Genomic DNA, 20,230 nt, shown 5'->3' with positions numbered 1-20,230 from the left:
GATGAAAAGTTCCTGACATGGTGAGGCTGTGCTGTAAATTGTGCATTATTCCAGATTCAGGGGACTAAGTATTAATTTGCCTTTGAATATAATAAATATATCAATCAATATATCAATATAACCTGCCTTCATTGTTTTTTTTAAATAAAATGGCATTACCCTTTTCCTTAAACCTCTGGAGTGTGAAAGGTATTTTCTCAATTTTTAGATGTCTCCTTAAATCCACTTTTAAATGTACTTCTTATAACATGGCATGGTGTTACATGTCAAAATGTTCAGTAGTCTCTGGTGTTGCTAGAAATGCAAATTCACTCACCTTAGAGCACTGTCTTATGAGAAACCTAGCTTAGAAATCCGATTTTTGGAAAACTTCAAAACTGTTGTGAAACACATATGTACTCATGTCATCCATTTTTTTTGGTGTTTCAGATTTTGTTCACCAAAGTCTTTGGTTCACAAAAGTAGTGAAATATATCAATTACACTATAAGCCTATATAAATGTGTTGTTCATGTCTAAAATGAAAATGTGTAAATTATAATTTAGAGTAAAATATTTCCATCCCTCTACTTTCACCACAGAAAAGTTACATCAGGACTGAATAATGACTTCATATTCCATACCAAGGTTTATGTGATGTGTACAAATACAAATTCAGCATTTCAACTTTATTTTTCAACCAACTATTTATGTTAACATATGAAACTGTAAAATCTCAATATTTCCAATATCAGAACTTTTTCAACCAACTATTCATTATAAATGTAAAGACAGGGGGTCTTTGTCCATGGTCTTTGTCTGTCTTCCAAGACAGTGGGTCTGGCTGCTGTGTAGGTGGGGCTGATGGTGCATGGCCTGCTGGTGGCTGTGTCGGAGGGAGGTAGGTGGGATTGTCCCGGGTTGATGCTGGTGGCTGGATTGGAGGTACGTCTGCTAGGCGAGACTTCTTTGCTGGCTGGGTTGATCGCGATGGCTGTGGTGGAGGCCTTTGTACCGAGGTGTATCTTGATCTTGTGGCAGGGACAGATGGAGGCCGCTGTAGTGATGCTGGTCCTTTGGTCCTCGGTGGTGATGGCTCTGGTGAAGGCCCTTGAGCAACGGTAGATCTTGACCTTGGTGCAGGCACAGATGGAGGTTCTTTCTCCTAGGCCCAGGCAGCTGTGAAATCTGAAAGAAATATAGGACAATAATTACTACTAAGTTCATTCAAATAAAGTTCAAGTGGAATGTTTCTAAAGCACAAATAACAATGCACAACTAAAAATAAAATGGAGAGGCGGGACAGGAGTCTCTCTCTTACACAGGTATTTTCCAGTTATTTCCCATTCAATATAAAGTCACAGACACAAATATAACTACATCTATAGGTGTGTATGTGTGGGACGAATACAAGTTGATGTTATTCATCTACACATGTTACCTCACTTTTACACACAGAAATCACTTTTACACAGAGTAAACGTTTACTAACGGAGAGTCTATTTTGTCACAAGAGAAAGTTCATGACTATCGATAAGAATACAAACAATACCTATGTGGGATTCACCATCAAAAAGTTTGTTCTCTTTTATCCTCCTAATGACACGCTCTACATGAACCCTCAGTCTGGCAATGGCCTGTGTCTCCCTCACCTCATAGGCTGGCATTTGCTTCTGCTTTGACAGAAAAGGTGGGCAGTACACCTTGCATTTGCAGCAATCGCTGATCAGGAAGCTCTTATCTACCATCACTGCTATGTTTTCAGTCAACAACGCAGCTATTCCAGATTGTTTGAAAATCTCCTTGTCGCTGACAGAACCACCATACAGACTGGAAACAAATGTCACTGCACCATGTGGGGCTATGCCAACCAGGGCTTTCATGGTGCAGTGAGATTTCTATGTAGAATACATTTCACTTTGGAGGAGGAGTGAGGATGGTGTTTGACACCTCAGCTCTGTGCAATCCAGGATCACCTGTGTGTCTGGGAAATCTTTGAATGCCTCTGGGAGGTGGGCTTGAACTTCTGCAGGTGTAAGCCAGATGCACTGTGACCCCAATAAAGTTGTAAGAAAACTTGTCCATGTTGCAATGATGCGGCTCACAGAGGACTGGTGTACGTTGAAGCGGTTTGCAAGGTCCCTCTCTTTCAAACCCACCGACAGGAAGCATAGAAAAAGGAAGAACTCGTCAATTGGCTGAAGCAGCTGTCTCTGGAAGATAAAAACAAAAAAAGGTTACTATATTAATGTCATGAGTGTAGCACACTATGGGAAAAATATTAAGTTGTTTTAGTTCTCTGATGTATTCAAAAAGGATTGAGTACTTTAGCCTTTTAGCCTACACAAAAGCAATGAAATGTCGGAGAGACATTTTCCCTTCAGTTTGTGTTTAGATTGTGTGTTAAAAGAAACGTAACCTACCGTTGATGGACGTGCGTGTGTAACCACTTCTTCATTACTCTTGGCAGTTGATATCGCTCTAGTAACACAAACCATTTAATGAATTGAAGGCTCAATTAAAAACCAGAAGGCCATCAGGTGGTTATAGCTCGGGAATCTGTACACAAAAGACACATGTCAGTCATTAATTGACAGTAAATACAATCGTGTTAACTGTAACACATGGGCTAATGCTTTCCTCTTGTTTGCTATAATACATTACAATTCAAATAGACTGAGTAAGAAGGCACTAGGTGCAGGTATAGTAATCTACAGCAGTAAAATGTAGCAACTACATTAGCAGCAGTAATAATAATCTAAAACATACAGGGAACATTTTACACACAATGACTACGTTTACTCTTCATTCTTACGTGTGCAACTGGGGGAAACGCAGTGGATATTGACATACTTTTACTTTGGTAAGGTTTTGAAGATTTCCACTTGTAGTAAAATATTCTCAGTATGTTGTTAGTATTAATATGTTTTACTCCACCACATTTAGTTAACCTTCATAGTTTCTAGTTACTTTTTATATATGAAAACACAGGATTTATGATTCTACATGTTCAGTTCAGGAGTATTTTAAAACCATAGTATTTGTACTTATACTTCAGTTAAGTTGAGTACTTATTCCAACACTGCATGCATATAGTCAGCGGTCACACGGCAGGTAAACAGGATTCTTTATAAGCTAACCCATCTCAAAAACTTGGATAGAATTTAGCCAAAACATTACCTTGTATAGAATCGGATGTTGTCGTCGGAGCCAGCAAACCTCTGTTAGCAAAACTCTCGCTGGACTCTTAACTCCTGCAGTTGCTTCTGCAGATCCTCCACTGTTTTGGAGTTGTCTTCTGCAGCTTGAGAGGACATGTCCAGTGAAGCTGCTTCTGGGTCTATCCGCCTCATGCTGTCCCGCACTCTGCGTCTCTGTATCCACATCTGCTGGGCCTGCAGCTGTGCCCTGACAGATTCAGGGCCAATCTGGTTATTCCCAGCCACTATCTCCTTGATGAGGTCGTCTAGTGTAGCATCTGAGATGGTGGAGTATGTCCCAGAGCGCAGCATGTGGAACTGCCTGAAAAATAAACATGTTTTAAATATATGAGACCTACGGTATTCAGATTTACTTTACAACATGCATAGTGTAACATGGCTACAACCCCTCCTTGGGATGTTTACAATAAATTGAGACAAGATGGCACTTCCAATGTTGAAGACATTGCTACATACCTCAATCGCCGTCTCACTGTGCGCAGAGATACTTTTAATATCTGTGCCATCTTTGTTGCTGTAAAACCACAGCTCCTCAAAAAAGAGATTTGCTCTCTGGAAATGCTGAATTGTGGGGGACCTCGACCACCCAACAAAATGAGTGGGGCGTGGTAGCCAGAATGACCTGCAACAACAGCAAAACATTAGATTACATTTATTGTCATTGTTGTAAAAGCAACGCATTTATGCCGTTGTGCCAGAAACGCACACAATGCGTCTATTTTATTGTCATTGCCCAGCCTAAAGATACTTTTAAAAAAAAATGAAATGCAGTTTGAGATTAAACCAGTGGACATGCAATACACTATAGTTGTAGTATACAGTAAGAACAAAAGCATAAATGTGTATGGGCATAGAGATACATAGTTGCAGTCTGTGTCTTCCAACCCTGAAGACAGAGACTCCCCCTCTGGCACCCTTTCAATGTCCTCATTCACACGTTTGATGATACGTGGTGTACTACAGATGGCCAGACTGCCCTCGACGGGGGAGGGGGAATAGCGTCTCCTCTACTGTGGCAGGATATAAAGGTGGAATTTGGAGTACAGTTTTAAGTGGACAACTCGAGACTCAGAGCGTCTCACCAGAATGTTGTAATTAATAGCTGGCAACTACAGATTAAAAAAGGTGTTTATATTGGTATTACCCATATTTAAAACAAATAATTACTTTAAAATGTATTGGCCTGTTGGACACTTAGTACTCAACAATACTAGCACTGGTTTATCAACGAAAGCCTATGCTAAAGTGAACAATTATCACATCGACCTACCTTGTTGTGCGGGTGTGGTAGGCCAAGATCTCCGGACTTCAAGTATATATTCCCGAAGGTCCTGAAGTAAAAGATCAGCTGTAGGGACGTTAATTAGCCTGCCCCGTGACCACTCGAGGCTCCTTTCCATGGTTTCTAACCTGCCAGTAAACGGTTTGGTGAAATAGGGGAGAAGACAGAATTTGTAAGTGTGAAAGATCTCACACAACCTCAGTTTAGGTTACATGCAAAAACAAACTACATTCCTTTGTGTTGGTAGTAGTGTTAACTGTGTACGTTATTCTCCCGACCAGGAGAGAAGCTTTAAAATAGGAGACTAAATGGAGTCTCTGTGAAAGTTCAATTGGGTACTTTAATTAAAAGAGGCGCGGTAGTGTTACAGACAGAATATTGTTCAGTCAGACAAACAGCTGTGATCTGGCTCTCCTCGATAGGGAAGAGAAGAGCCCGGATCTCTCCTCCGGTGCTGTTTATATATCGTCTGCTGGCTCCTCCCCGCCAGCCGGCTCGCCTCGTCTCTAATGTCCGTTATTGCATTTAAACAGAGGATAGGTTCTTTTCACATTCAATATATGCTTAACACGCAGTTTCTCCTCATATTCTCTTTCATCACTCTTCATTTAACACATTCTAAACGCTGTAATCAATACTCTAAACAATACTTCTCGGCTCGTTTGGTTTCCGGTCATTCCGGATGTTGTCACATGCTACTCTCGTCTGTAAATAATGTATTCAAATAAACTGTACCTTCATTTAATATTCAGCATGGTAGTATCTCGACATCTATAGTTGTAGTGTTAAGTCAGTAGGCTTCGGTTTGCACCACTCTCTCATTTCGCTACTAAATTCACCTCTTCAGGAAATCGTATATTAGCCACATGCTAAATGCTAACCGGAGATGAAGGATTTTCAGAATAAAAGCTTAACTGCTTGTGCACAAGAATTTCTGGTTTTTCAGTATAAAAGAGCATTAAAACTGACGGCATGTTTAAACTACATTTCCCCATTAAAACATTGATTTTAATTTCTAACAGTAGCAATAGGCTTGGCCCTTACCTCGTTACTGTGGATTGTAACACGGCATGACCGGCATCATCTGTTTGGAGAAGTCTTGTACAGTCATTTATTGTCCTTTTGCAACGCAAGATGAAGTTTCTCGTGGACATTTTTCCGGCTGCTGCTACTGCTGCTGCATGCTTATAGAGAGGCGAAGTCCCTCCCTTTCCGGTTGAGCTCCATGGGACCTTATTTCGGAAAAGGTATGTATTGAAGTAAATGGAGAGAGAAAGATTATCTTTCGATCCCGTTTGAATTGAACCACAAATTACACATATGATTTTTGTCAATTTAAAAGATAATTTTGCAAGTCAAAAAAATTTAAATGTGTCGTAAAACTGTGAAGTAACACTTTTTTTTTGCCTGAAACCAGTCAATGACCTACATCTCCCGTCGCGCACCACACACCAAGACGGCCGTCACGTTGGCACATTTCACTTATTTCTAGTTGCGTATTTTTCATAGTCTTATATTTCAACAGTTTTACGACAAACTGAGTTTTTTGACATGGAAGTGATTGTTTAAGATGACAAACATCATAAGTGTAATTCGTGGCACAATTCAAACGGGATCAAAAGATAAGTTTTCTCTCAAGATATATTGCCTGATCTTTTCCCTAACAGCCCTGATACCGAAAAGTCATGGTATTTTTCTTTCTTCAGTGTCTGGAAAAGCACAATTATGTTGTTTTTCCGGTTTTGTAGACAACGAAAAAAGTAAACAATCCTTCCTTTCTAAAACAGAACAAAGAACACAAAAATGATGCAATGTGCAATTGCAATTGCACTGAAGAGAAACATTCGAATTAAAAAATTTTTTTTTTTATAAATTAATACATCTGAGGCTGATCAATTCCCATTTATTTGAAACATGAACGCAGGCGACAGGCTACCACCTTAAACAACTGGAGAACAGACAGCTGTTGCCAAGCAGTTGGGACAATTAAGGTGAAGCAGACCTTGGAATACTTTGCATTTATACAAAGATTGTAAGTGAATGAAAAGAGATAACACAAAAAAACGTTTCCTTTCCGAGACTCGAGCCCGGCCCTCCCGGATATTAGACCCTTTGACCGTTAGTCTACAAGCAGATAGTGGATAGATTTAGTTTGAAAGATATAACTGGAGTCCACCCACGCAGCGTCGAAGTGCGCATATTTTAGATATTTAATCATATATTTTCGAATATAAGGGGTAGAAAATATGATTCAGATAACCGCATAAATATGTGGGCACATTTTCAATGTATATTGTCTTGTATAAATTAAGTTATACTCTCGAAGGCATGTTTATGTTAAATATTGTATATCATTACAAACAGCAGAGGGCAGTATAGGACACGGAAAGGCCTCAGTGGGCATGCCGTAAAAGGGAATGTGTTGCTGAGCGCATGCCGTAAAGTAAGTGTTGTTATTATGTGTCTGCCGCAGACTTGGCATTCTGGCTGGAACGGCAACAACGTTCCCTCTGCTTCATTCATTTCTCCTGTTCAACAGGTTAGTAGTGTGTACAAAGATTATGTCATATTTCGATCTAAGAAGTGTTTTTGAAACTGTTCTTTATGTGTAGTTTAATGTCATTCTGTCAGCTAGTTCGGCTCCACTACAGTGGCTAATGGCGTCCGCTAGCTTCTTTGTTCTTCTATGTTACTAGGTGTATGACTCCCGTGCAGTAGTTTGGCTTACATTTCAAGTGTATTCTGCTTGTATAAATATGTGAAATGCTGGTCTGAGTTCATAATTGTTCATATTATTGAAATTCTAATAGCGCGCTAATGCTATGCTAATATTGTGCCTATGATGTGCTGCGTACCGGTACGCCGAACCGGTACTGGACTTGTAAAAAGTTTCGGTTCAAGTCCGGTTAAAACCGGAACGTCGGGAACCGGTACTTACGTATATTCTCCTTTTTGTTCTAAACCATCTAAAACCTTCCATAGATCGAGAAATTTGCGCTGAGAAAAGACGAAAAACATTGTTTTGGCTTCTGATATGGCGGCCATTACTGAACTCACGAAGTCTCGCAAAATATCGCAACTGCTCGCGAGATCTGTGTGACGTCAAGGGAAGCTGGCTTAGACATAGTGGACACTGACAGCGTGGGATGCTGGTTGCCATATTTGGTAGTGTAGCTAAGCTAACTCCTTTGCATGTATGGTGATATAGTGTCTGCCGAAAGAGCAACACTTCACCCAAACAATGTCAATATGCTGTTGTTCTTGAACAAGAACACATAGACTTGTACTCTTGCAGATTGAGTCTTGTATGTACATCACTATGTATGTAGTTGTGTTGTGTAGTTAGTAACACATGTAGAGTTATAGAAAATACATGGTGTAGACACAAGTTGGAAGGGGGCACAATAAACCTGACGAGTTTGAATTTGAGTTGATTATGAGTTTATTTTCAATTGATAATTAGCTCACAATAAGTTCACTTTAGTTACTCACACAACTTGACCCAAGTCCGGACTTATAAGTCCGGACCTGAACCTGAACCTCTGGACTTGAGTCCGGACCTGAACCTGAATGTGAGTCCAGGTACACAGCACTATGCCTATCAGTGGACAACAGAGCCAGGTTAAAGTGAGTACAGTCAACCGGGTTGTGTGTGTTATCACTGTATTATATACTGGAAATGAAGAAGGCTTTAATCCTTCATAAAAGTCATAATATGGCATGTGGATTTATTTCCATTTTTGATTAGAGAAAAATACGTCATACAGTTATTTTGATTTGCTAAATGTAAAGGTATGTTTTTTTTCCTTCAGATTTCACAGCTGCCTGGGCCTAGTGGCCCAGAGGTGGCGTTTATCCAGCAGCCAGAACCTTCATCTGTGCCGGCCCCCAGGTCAAAATCTACCGTGGCTCAAAGACCTCCACCACAGCCATCACCACCAATGACCAGAGGACCAGCATCCCTACAGCGGCCTCCACCTCCATCTGTGCCTGCCACAAGATTAAGATACACCTCGGTACAAAGGCGTCCACCACAGCCATCACCACCAAGGACCCGAGGACCAGAGGACCAGCATCCCTACAGCGGCCTCCACCTCCATCTGTGCCTGCCACAAGATTAAGATACACCTCGATACAAAGGTCTCCACCACAGCCATCACGATCAACCCAGCCAGCAAAGAAGTCTCGCCTAGCACACGTACCTCCCATCCAGCCACCAGCATCAACCCGGGACAATCCCAGCATCAACCCGGGACAATCCCACCTACCTCCCTCCGACACAGCCACCAGCAGGCCATGCACCATCAGCCCCACCTACACAGCAGCCAGCACTGTCTTGGAAGACAGACAAAGACCATGGACAAAGACCCCCTGTCTTTACATTTATAATGAATAGTTGGTTGAAAAAGTTCTGATATTGGAAATATTGAGATTTTACAGTTTCATATGTTAACATAAATAGTTGGTTGAAAAATAAAGTTGAAATGCTGAATTTGTATTTGTACACATCACATAAACCTTGGTATGGAATATGAAGTCATTATTCAGTCCTGATGTAACTTTTCTGTGGTGAAAGTAGAGGGATGGAAATATTTTACTCTAAATTATAATTTACACATTTTCATTTTAGACATGAACAACACTTTTATATAGGCTTATAGTGTAATTGATATATTTCACTACTTTTGTGAACCAAAGACTTTGGTGAACAAAATCTGAAACACCAAAAAAAATGGATGACATGAGTACATATGTGTTTCACAACAGTTTTGAAGTTTTCCAAAAATCGGATTTCTAAGCTAGGTTTCTCATAAGACAGCGCTCTAAGGTGAGTGAATTTGCATTTCTAGCAACACCAGAGACTACTGAACATTTTGACATGTAACACCATGCCATGTTATAAGAAGTACATTTAAAAGTGGATTTAAGGAGACATCTAAAAATTGAGAAAATACCTTCACTTCACACTCCAAAGGTTTAAGGAAAAGGGTAATGCCATTTTATTTAAAAAAAACAATGAAGGCAGGTTATATTGATATATTGATTGATATATTTATTATATTCAAAGGCAAATTAATACTTAGTCCCCTGAATCTGGAATAATGCACAATTTACAGCACAGCCTCACCATGTCAGGAACTTTTCATCTACAGATTGTTTTGGTCTGGCTTTACCCTTCACTGATTGGTTACAGACACTTTTAACTTATTGGCTAAGGAAATCAGAAGGAGGGGCTCATTATCATATAAAAAACCGCGCGAACATTCGCCCGTATATTGGCCCGTTTTTTCACGCGAAAAAACGGACCTCCCCGTATGTTCGCGCGTTTTTTCGCGCGAAAAAACGGACCTCCCCGTATGTTCGCGCGTTTTTTCACCCCCGTATTATGGCACTTTTGGCTTTCCATACACCGCGCCTCGCTCTCAAGGCTGCGGGCGTCTTTGTCCCGCGAGATTTCAACGTCTCATGTGAGCGAGCCTCCAGAGCAAGTCGGACAAAATGACTAACCATCATGCAACGCACGAGCAAGACGTTGATCGAAATTGCGCAGGTCTGCGCAGGTCTCGCTTGTCTCAAACAAGCCTTTTTACATAAGACGGATCCTTTCTAGCCATAACCCCCGCCCCTCGCTCTAAGGACCAAAAGCAAAAAGCAAAAAGGCCTGTCAGACGCTCTTCCGTTTACGTGTTTAATAAAGAAAAACAATTGGACGGTAGATACACGGATTGTCAACAAATACAAAATGGATTCACAAATGCCTGAACGAAAGTTGTAAATGTTAAAGAGATATTCACAGATCTTTTTTTATTTCTGAAAATATTTAGCGTATTTGCAGATCCATTTTACACTTGCAAATGTATTTGTGAGTTTGCAAATCTTTGAAATGCATTTGTGGATGGTGTTTTACATTTACAAATCACATATTTACACACAAATTATTTGTATGTTCACACAAATAATTACGAGACATATCTATGCCCATAGATATTTAATTAAATAAAAGGTAGCATCAAAAAGCAAAGTCTTCAGCCTGAATTTGAAAGATATACGAGTTGAATAGATATAACTATAACTTAGGTATGGATCATAATAACTTACTTAAATGGAAACACATGATATGTTGATATTATTATTATTATTTATTTATTTATTTTGTATTTATTATTATTATAAAATATGTATATTTTGTACATGATATAGTGTATTATATTATAGTATAGTAGGCCTACAGTATATTATAGTATATTATGTTATGATGACCGTTACGGGGCAGCTGGCATGTCTCGGGCCGCCTGCTGGGATGAGATCTTCCCAGACAAAGGGCTCTCTGTCTCCATACATTCCTCCCGCTGAGAGGAGGAGCGTTCACAGCATCGATCGAGGCATCGGCGGCGGTCACAGACAGCAGTTAGGCGGGCATGGCGGCACACCGCCCCGCATGTCCCCGCAGGACCGGACGGTCTCTTACCGGACCTTGTTTAGTTTTTAACAGATAAAGTTTAATAATGCCATCTGTGTGTTTTGAGTGTTCCTGCGCGGAGAGGCTGCCGGTGTGCAAAGCGGGACTTTCTGAGGCTGAAAGTTAACGCAGAGCTCCAAAACAGGGCGGAATGAAGGTATGAGAACATCAATCCAAAAGGGATTACATTGTTTTTGTTTTTCTGTTAAGAATATTGTTGCACTTTAACGTAGTTCTTTGCACTGGGTTTGCGCGCCAACGTATCCCAATTTACCATATATGGCGTTGAACGTACAGTTGACCCTGCGCTATTAGTAGACACACAGCATATCTCAGAGTGAGAGAGAGCTAACGGTCAACTGACACGTGGTTACATTACTCAACATCAGATTACATTACATGTTAACGGACACTTTTATCCAAAGCGTTTTACCCACGCAGCAACTATTTGGGATTAAGTATTTCCCCTGCATGTTGACTGTGGGCTGGGATCGAACCGGTGACCCTCGGGTTGGTAGACCCTGTGCCAGTCAGCTATCAAGTTAGTTAAAAATCGAAGTTTAGTTCACTTGTTGCGCCCTGGTTGCGCCCTGCTGTTTAACTGTGAGGAGAAAGATACAAATAATTCACTCAGAATGTGTGGTTTTGAAACAATGTCAGTCGGTATTGTGTAATAGTTTGCACTTTGCAGTGGTGGAATGTAACTAAGTAAATGTACTCAAGTAGGTACTGTTATTTCAGGAACATTCAAGCTATTCAATTAAGTAAAACCACACTTTAGACTTTTACCCTTTTCATTTAGTTTCCATGTGTGGTAATTTTCAATACAGTTATTTTACAGCTTTACTTTTCTGCAAATGCATGTTATAAATACAAAATGCAATTCAAATATTTTAGGATTGACAAGTTACATTTCCCATAGGCTACATTGTAATTAATCCTCCACCTTTACCAGCTGCAAGTTATGAACACAATGTAGAAATATACAATCACTCAAACTACATAATAAATATAAATGTTTTGACTGAGTATGTGTATTCTACTTTTACTTGAGTACGATTTTGAATGTAAGACTTTTAACATATATTCATTTTTGCGCTACTATTGCTTCTTTTACCCCCGCTTCTGATTGTTTTTCATCTTGAACAGAACAATGTCTACTTAGAAATTTTAAAATATTTTGTCAAAATGTGTCCTCTGCTCAGCATTTATTTTGTTAAATCTTTATGTTAAAGTCCCGTATAAAAAAGCCAATGTAAAGAGAGGAACCTTCACTTACACCATTTCTCCTACTGCTAAAAACACATTTTAACATCAATTTTAATTCCTGCCCTTCTAATTATACTGTAAGTTCCTGTGGGAGGTCACTTGCCACGTTGCAGTTGCAGATTTCTAACACCGAGCTGCAGTAGCGGTGCAGGTTTGAACAGTCATGAGTGTCAAGCCCTCTCCATTTCATAATGTCACTCTTCAATGGTTAAGAAATTAGAGTCTGGAAGAATAGTTTTCAAAATGAGATCTTGCTTTAATCAAAAGTTTAAATATGTCATCAGTGTGTCTCCTTTGTGTGGGGAGGATAAGATGAGAGTGAGGCTGGTTATAAGAATCATCAGAGGAGCCGTGCTGTGTCGCTCACATCTCTGATAAACCAAACTCAGTTATTACAGGGGAATTAAATGCTTTCCATTTCAGTTTTTGTACAGGTATCTAATAAATCCTGTTTTTACTACCTCTAATTTCTTACAATGTATTCAGTTCAATCACAGTTCAGTCCGCTGGATCTGTCTGTTTCTGGGTGTGTCTGCATGAGAGAACCAAACACCCAGTCTCTGCTGACCCAGAGACGTGCAATTCATTAAATACACACCTACTGACCCAGAGCCAGCTGCATAATGTTGTAAAGTAAATATACATCTATGATCAGACTCACATCACACACACTCTCTCTCTCTGCTTCACTTCCCAGTGTTCTGCATTATTCAGTTTGTCCTCAGTGGTATGTCCAACATGTCACTTCCCACTATGTACACTTTTCAGTGTCATCAGGGGTCTTGTAACGCAGCAGAGCCCCACCCTGGAGGTTATTTGTGTCTTCTGCTAACCATCCAGCCCCCAGCAGCCCTGTGTGTGTGTGTGTGTGTGTGTGTGTGTGTGTGTGTGTGTGTGTGTGTGTGTGTGTGTGTGTGTGTGTGTGTGTGTGTGTGTGTGTGTGTGTGTGTGTGTGTGTGTGTGTGTGTAAACTATTCTAATTTTCTATGCAGTGTTGTGACAGTTATCTCTTTTATGTTTGTGTCACTCTTCATCAGATGTTCCAGCTCTCCACATTTCTTCAGGAAGCACCAAAGTACATTCAGCAGGTGCTGTGTGTGTTTGAATACAACTCCTGTGATACATTGAGAGAATATTGAGTGAAAACCTTAGTTGCACTTCCTCAGAACAAAGTGTTTCCTCTGTGATACATCAAACTTGAGACATGTTTTCTCTGATAAATTAAACCTGAGTCGATGTGAATTTGATTTTCAAAGTTTGAAATAATAGAGGGATGGACATGATGAAATACTGTCAGAAACATAGTAAGAACAGATGCACTGAGTGAACAAGAAACAAAACAAGCAGCTCTTGAAATATCACATTTAAAGAAAGCAACTACAAACAATACAGATTAATGAAAAGTGTCAGGTATCATCTGCATAACACAAGAGATAAGGTGAAAAATGGCCGACGATTAAATATATTTAAATCAAAAACATAATGAAGAAGAGAAATTCACGCTGACGGCGTCTCCCTTAGCGTTTTTCTTTATTATAAAAATAATTAATGAAATACAACATGACTTAAACGTGAAAACATGGTGTAGGGTTGTGTGTGTAGAAGAGGAGACACACTTGCACTTTAATTACCATGGTGTCCTGTCAGTGGACAGATGTGGTGACGAGGGTGCAGACAGTGAAGGTGGAGTCCTGTCCTGGAACATGGCTGATCCTCCTGCCTGCTCTCTCAGGACTCCACTACACAGGAACTCTGTAATAGTATCTGATGATGGATATGTGACTTTGCATCACTTCCCGATAAGGCAAATCTATACTGAAAGTAACAGGTCTTATCACTGGGGATAATAATAACAACACTATTCTGTTTGCCACGTTGTGAAAAGTCCCTTTAGCTGGCTTTTCAGTTCAATTTAACACGTTGATTTAATGGCCACAAGGGAGCGCTGTTTGATCCACAGTCAAAGTTTAGGGCTTGTTCTTATTCTTCAAAATTCATTTCTATTTGATAGTGTTTAGATATCCTACTATTTAACAAATACAAAAATGAAAAACATATTTATAGTAAATGTTTAATTATGATAACAGCTGTGCAGAATGTAACAATATGTAATACTTAAAAAAATATATAAAATCTATATAAGTGATCTGGATGATATTTGGAGTGTGTGTGTGTGTGTGTGTGTGTGTGTGTGTGTGTGGGTGTGTGTGTGTGTGTGTGTGTGTGTGTGTGTGTGTGTGTGTGTGTGTGTGTGTGTGTGTGTGTGTGTGTGTGTGTGTGTGTGTGTGTGTGTGAGTGAGTGTCTGTGTAAACTATTCTAATTTTCTATGCAGTGTTGTGACAGTTATCTCTTTTATGTTTGTGTCACTCTTCATCAGATGTTCCAGCTCTCCACATTTCTTCAGGAAGCACCAAAGTACATTCAGCAGGTGCTGTGTGTGTTTGAATACAACTCCTGTGATACACTGACAGAATATTGAGTGAAACCCTTAGTTGAACTTCCTCAGAACAAAGTGTTTCCTCTGTGATACATCAAACTTGAGACGATGTGAATTTGGTTTCTTTATTTCTAAAAATAAATACAAGTAACTTGAGTTAAACATTATATCACATAGGATGGTGTAGGGTTGTGTGTGTAGAAGAGGAGACACACTTGCACTTTAATTACCATGGTGTCCTGTCAGTGGACAGATGTGGTGACGAGGGTGCAGACAGTGAAGGTGGAGTCCTGTCCTGGAACATGGCTGATCCTCCTGCCTGCTCTCTCAGGACTCCACTACACAGGAACTCTGTAATAGTATCTGATGATGGATATGTGACTTTGCATCACTTCCCGATAAGGCAAATCTATACTGAAAGTAACAGGTCTTATCACTGGGGATAATAATAACAACACTATTCTGTTTGCCACGTTGTGAAAAGTCCCTTTAGCTGGCTTTTCAGTTCAATTTAACACGTTGATTTAATGGCCACAAGGGAGCGCTGTTTGATCCACAGTCAAAGTTTAGGGCTTGTTCTTATTCTTCAAAATTCATTTCTATTTGATAGTGTTTAGATATCCTACTATTTAACAAATACAAAAATGAAAAACATATTTATAGTAAATGTTTAATTATGATAACAGCTGTGCAGAATGTAACAATATGTAATACTTAAAAAAATATATAAAATCTATATAAGTGATCTGGATGATATTTGGAGTGTGTGTGTGTGTGTGTGTGTGTGTGTGTGTGTGTGTGTGTGTGTGTGTGTGTGTGTGTGTGTGTGTGTGTGTGTGTGTGTGAGTGAGTGTCTGTGTAAACTATTCTAATTTTCTATGCAGTGTTGTGACAGTTATCTCTTTTATGTTTGTGTCACTCTTCATCAGATGTTCCAGCTCTCCACATTTCTTCAGGAAGCACCAAAGTACATTCAGCAGGTGCTGTGTGTGTTTGAATACAACTCCTGTGATACACTGACAGAATATTGAGTGAAACCCTTAGTTGAACTTCCTCAGAACAAAGTGTTTCCTCTGTGATACATCAAACTTGAGACGATGTGAATTTGGTTTCTTTATTTCTAAAAATAAATACAAGTAACTTGAGTTAAACATTATATCACATAGGATGGTGTAGGGTTGTGTGTGTAGAAGAGGAGACACACTTGCACTTTAATTACCATGGTGTCCTGTCAGTGGACAGATGTGGTGACGAGGGTGCAGACAGTGAAGGTGGAGTCCTGTCCTGGAACATGGCTGATCCTCCTGCCTGCTCTCTCAGGACTCCACTACACAGGAACTCTGTAATAGTATCTGATGATGGATATGTGACTTTGCATCACTTCCCGATAAGGCAAATCTATACTGAAAAGTAACAGGTCTTATCACTGGGGATAATAATAACAACACTATTCTGTTTGCCACGTTTTGAAAAGTCCCTTTAGCTGGCTTTTCAGTTCAATTTAACACGTTGATTTAATGGCCACAAGGGAGCGCTGTTTGATCCACAGTCAAAGTTTAGGGCTTGTTCTTATTCTTCAAAATTCATTTCTATTTGATAGTGTTTAGATATCCAACTATTTAACAAATACAAAAATGAAAAACATATTTATAGTAAATGTTTAATTATGATAACAGCTGTGCAGAATGTAACAATATGTAATACTTAAAAAAATATATAAAATCTATATAAGTGATCTGGATGATATTTGGAGTGTGTGTGTGTGTGTGTGTGTGTGTGTGTGTGTGTGTGTGTGTGTGTGTGTGTGTGTGTGTGTGTGTGTGTGTGTGTGTCTGTGTAAACTATTCTAATTTTCTATGCAGTGTTGTGACAGTTATCTCTTTTATGTTTGTGTCACTCTTCATCAGATGTTCCAGCTCTCCACATTTCTTCAGGAAGCACCAAAGTACATTCAGCAGGTGCTGTGTGTGTTTGAATACAACTCCTGTGATACACTGACAGAATATTGAGTGAAACCCTTAGTTGAACTTCCTCAGAACAAAGTGTTTCCTCTGTGATACATCAAACTTGAGACGATGTGAATTTGGTTTCTTTATTTCTAAAAATAAATACAAGTAACTTGAGTTAAACATTATATCACATAGGATGGTGTAGGGTTGTGTGTGTAGAAGAGGAGACACACTTGCACTTTAATTACCATGGTGTCCTGTCAGTGGACAGATGTGGTGACGAGGGTGCAGACAGTGAAGGTGGAGTCCTGTCCTGGAACATGGCTGATCCTCCTGCCTGCTCTCTCAGGACTCCACTACACAGGAACTCTGTAATAGTATCTGATGATGGATATGTGACTTTGCATCACTTCCCGATAAGGCAAATCTATACTGAAAAGTAACAGGTCTTATCACTGGGGATAATAATAACAACACTATTCTGTTTGCCACGTTTTGAAAAGTCCCTTTAGCTGGCTTTTCAGTTCAATTTAACACGTTGATTTAATGGCCACAAGGGAGCGCTGTTTGATCCACAGTCAAAGTTTAGGGCTTGTTCTTATTCTTCAAAATTCATTTCTATTTGATAGTGTTTAGATATCCAACTATTTAACAAATACAAAAATGAAAAACATATTTATAGTAAATGTTTAATTATGATAACAGCTGTGCAGAATGTAACAATATGTAATACTTAAAAAAATATATAAAATCTATATAAGTGATCTGGATGATATTTGGAGTGTGTGTGTGTGTGTGTGTGTGTGTGTGTGTGTGTGTGTGTGGGTGTGTGTGTGTGTGTGTGTGTGTGTGTGTGTGTGTGTGTGTGTGTGTGTGTGTGTGTGTGTGTGTGTGTGTGTGTGTGAGCAAACTACTGATTCACTGCAGTATTGTGACAGGTATCTGTTTGTGTCACTCTTCATCAGATGTTCCAGCTCTGCACAATGCTGCAGGAAGGACCAAAGTACATTCAGCAGGTGCTGTGTGTGTTTGAATACAACTCCTGTGATACACTGACAGAATATTGAGTGAAACCCTTAGTTGAACTTCCTCAGAACAAAGTGTTTCCTCTGTGATACATCAAACTTGAGACGATGTGAATTTGGTTTCTTTATTTCTAAAAATAAATACAAGTAACTTGAGTTAAACATTATATCACATAGGATGGTGTAGGGTTGTGTGTGTAGAAGAGGAGACACACTTGCATTTTAATTACCATGGTGTCCTGTCAGTGGACAGATGTGGTGACGAGGGTGCAGACAGTGAAGGTGGAGTCCTGTCCTCGAACATGGCCGATCTTCCTGCCTGCTCTCTCAGGACTCCACTACACAGGAACTCTGTAATAGTATCTGATGATGGATATGTGACTTTGCATCACTTCCCGATAAGGCAAATCTATACTGAAGAGTAACAGGTCTTATCACTGGGGATAATAATAACAACACTATTCTGTTTGCCACGTTGTGAAAAGTCCCTTTATCTGGCTTTATTTTTTAATGGCTCATTATACAGGACCATGACACATTTAACAGCTTACATGTTAATTCTAAGTTCTTAAACACGTGCTAAAATGATCACACCTTTGTGTTGTCAGACCTGCAGTTACAATTAATTTGAAATCATTATAAAGATATCATTTGACAATACCAAAAATAATGTATAAAAACTCAAAGAACTGTTCGTAACTACAGTGAAGTAATAATACTCAAATTAAGATGGCCCAGATTTGACCCTGAATCAACTCTTTTACAGAGCCACTGTGATAGTGATGGTTATGGTCTTGATTCTAACTACAGGACTCTCTCTCCCACAGGCAGGATCAGCGTTTGACAAACAGCACAGCAGCCAGAGAAAACGGAAGAACGACGGCAAATCAAACTGGATTTACTTTATAATGTGTTTTGTATAATATTTGTTCATATTGTATAAAACTAAAGCAGGTTTCTTTAAGCATTCATGTTGCCTTCTATTATCATTGATATGGAAAATAATCGAAATGGGGCAAAATGTCTAGATGAGTCACTTGTTGTCCTTTGTTTCTACAGCTGGACTTAAAAATAAAGTAAATCCGATGTTCTAGCTTTCATCCCCTCTTACTTCTGAATATTATCAACCAATTTAGATCATTTTTCAATCTATCCTATTTAATCAGTTTAATGGGCCGTTAATGGCTCTGAAGGGCAGATACCAACCTGTTTCTCTGGGTCTCCAGTTTTACTTGTTTAAATATTTGACTCATACAACAATGATATGTTTTCATAAGATGGCCTCTATGACAACGCTTTCTTATCAAACTTGCACAAATTTCAATTTGGGATGCTAGCCCAAAAAATTCAAAAACCTTTGATCTGTTCCCCGGGATGATCCTGTAGAGAACCTTTCATGGCAATCCATCCAAAAGTTGTTTAGACATTTCAATAATAACCACATTGCTTTAGTTCATCATGATCGTACTAAAGAACACTTCAGAGGGATACATTCTCTGGGAAACGTCAATGTGTAGAATAATACATTTGATTTAAAGCACCTTTCATGACACCCAAGGACACCGTACAATTTGTTAAATATTCTAAGAGGTAAGAGCAACACAACATGATAAAAACACAAACATACCATCATGGAGAGGACAATTAAAGTGGACACAAATGATTGGGAAACAGTATTCAGGTGGGACAGGTGATCGGGAGCACTACAGAGAGCATGCTGATCTGAACAGGTGGGTTTTGAGGTGGGACTTGAACGTGTGAGTGTATACAACTCTTTATGGCAATCTAGCCAAAAGTTATTGGGATTATTCAGATGGACCAAAGTGGTGGCACTGCCAACCCCAGAATCATGTCACATGCATGGTGGAACATATAAATATAAAACACAGAATTTGTGAGATTATACTAAATGATTTACAAATAAACACCACTGCATATTTACAACTATGTACATCCCTGGAGGTTTAGGGGATAGGAAACACTCAAATTTAAAACATATAATTAATAAATGGGTGAAAATTGATTGTGCCCATAATGGGCAGCATTAATATATACCCACATGACAGCTAAGGTCAGAAGAGCTTTATTTAACAGCTGGTCTTATGTCTGTCACCCCTCCTGTTGTAAATTGATAAGCCTGAAACATGCACTTGTCAAGGTTCAGAGGCACATTTTGCAAATATGGCAGTAGCCATCGATCATCTTAAGATAAGGTATACTTTATTGATCCCAAGTTGGAAACATTTGCGTTACATCAGCATGTGTAACAGTTGTAAATATGAAGTGGTGTTTATTTGTAAATCATTTAGTATAATCACACAAATTCTGTGTTTTATATTCAATAATTCTGTGTTCTTTATTTATTGATTGTTCAATACCTGACAAGGCCGGAGAGGAAAAACTTGGTCGGAGGTTCCTCAACAGTGCATCACAAGACATCTATCAATATGTGTGTATACCTCCACCATTAAACTGTCATATTCTGCACATTTCTTATACCATCTACATACATCTTATATAAGAGTATAATACAATATCAGTTAAAATAAGTGCTTCAACATAGTTAACATTGCTGGAGGTCCTGGGACCCGAGGAAAAAATGTGTCTT

At 39.3% G+C, this 20,230-nt stretch overlaps 2 protein-coding genes across 15 annotated transcripts; one reads left to right on the top strand and one right to left on the bottom strand.

Annotated features, from left to right (window-relative positions):
• Positions 1-204: 204 nt before the first annotated feature.
• Positions 205-5,822, bottom strand: LOC307037028 (uncharacterized protein). Of its 5 annotated transcripts, none has more exons than XR_013807569.1 (7): positions 5,526-5,822; positions 4,470-4,609; positions 3,656-3,821; positions 3,159-3,500; positions 2,402-2,537; positions 2,084-2,191; positions 205-1,166 (listed from the first exon to the last, which is right to left on the bottom strand). XR_013807569.1 is itself a non-coding variant. In XM_079677738.1 (5 exons), exons 1-4 carry the CDS (start codon positions 5,633-5,635, stop codon positions 3,203-3,205), a joined length of 714 nt encoding a protein of 237 aa, XP_079533864.1. In that variant the 5' UTR covers positions 5,636-5,822; the 3' UTR covers positions 2,363-2,537; positions 3,159-3,202. The 5 variants fall into 5 exon arrangements, 1 of the variants encoding a protein (XP_079533864.1); XR_013807570.1 differs by having other exon boundaries at positions 206-1,166; positions 2,138-2,191; XR_013807571.1 differs by having other exon boundaries at positions 213-1,166; positions 1,955-2,191.
• Positions 5,823-10,812: 4,990 nt separating this feature from the next.
• Positions 10,813-18,715, top strand: LOC307035954 (uncharacterized protein). Of its 10 annotated transcripts, none has more exons than XM_079675844.1 (7): positions 10,816-11,098; positions 13,248-13,298; positions 14,589-14,639; positions 15,578-15,628; positions 16,556-16,606; positions 17,563-17,613; positions 18,450-18,715. In XM_079675844.1, the coding sequence occupies exons 1-7, from the start codon at positions 11,093-11,095 to the stop codon at positions 18,543-18,545; spliced, it is 357 nt and encodes a 118-aa protein (XP_079531970.1). In that variant the 5' UTR covers positions 10,816-11,092; the 3' UTR covers positions 18,546-18,715. The 10 variants fall into 10 exon arrangements, with proteins under 10 accessions (XP_079531979.1, XP_079531978.1, XP_079531977.1 ...); XM_079675846.1 differs by lacking the exon at positions 10,816-11,098 and adding an exon at positions 11,105-11,482; XM_079675853.1 differs by lacking the exon at positions 13,248-13,298 and having other exon boundaries at positions 10,813-11,098.
• The last annotated feature ends 1,515 nt before the right edge of the window (positions 18,716-20,230 follow it).

The sequence above is a fragment of the Notothenia rossii genome (assembly GCF_949606895.1).
Source record: "Notothenia rossii genome assembly, chromosome: 4".
NCBI lineage: Eukaryota > Metazoa > Chordata > Actinopteri > Perciformes > Nototheniidae > Notothenia > Notothenia rossii.
The sequence above is the reverse complement of the archived record's forward strand: the minus strand, read 5'-3'. Positions and strand labels throughout refer to the sequence as shown.

What these genes read in the sequence shown, in the direction of transcription:
- LOC307037028 (XM_079677738.1), bottom strand. Translation starts at nt 5,635, where the DNA reads ATGTCCACGAGAAACTTCATCTTGCGTTGCAAAAGGACAATAAATGAC. An exon ending in TACCACACCCGCACAACAAG is followed by an intron (nt 3,822 to 4,469) that starts GTAGGTCGATGT and finishes CTGTTGTTGCAG; the next exon opens with GTCATTCTGGCTACCACGCC. An exon ending in ACAGTGAGACGGCGATTGAG is followed by an intron (nt 3,501 to 3,655) that starts GTATGTAGCAAT and finishes TTTATTTTTCAG; the next exon opens with GCAGTTCCACATGCTGCGCT.
- LOC307035954 (XM_079675844.1), top strand. An exon ending in CACCAAAGTACATTCAGCAG is followed by an intron (nt 15,629 to 16,555) that starts GTGCTGTGTGTG and finishes ACTCTTCATCAG; the next exon opens with ATGTTCCAGCTCTCCACATT. An exon ending in GACCAAAGTACATTCAGCAG is followed by an intron (nt 17,614 to 18,449) that starts GTGCTGTGTGTG and finishes TCTCTCCCACAG; the next exon opens with GCAGGATCAGCGTTTGACAA.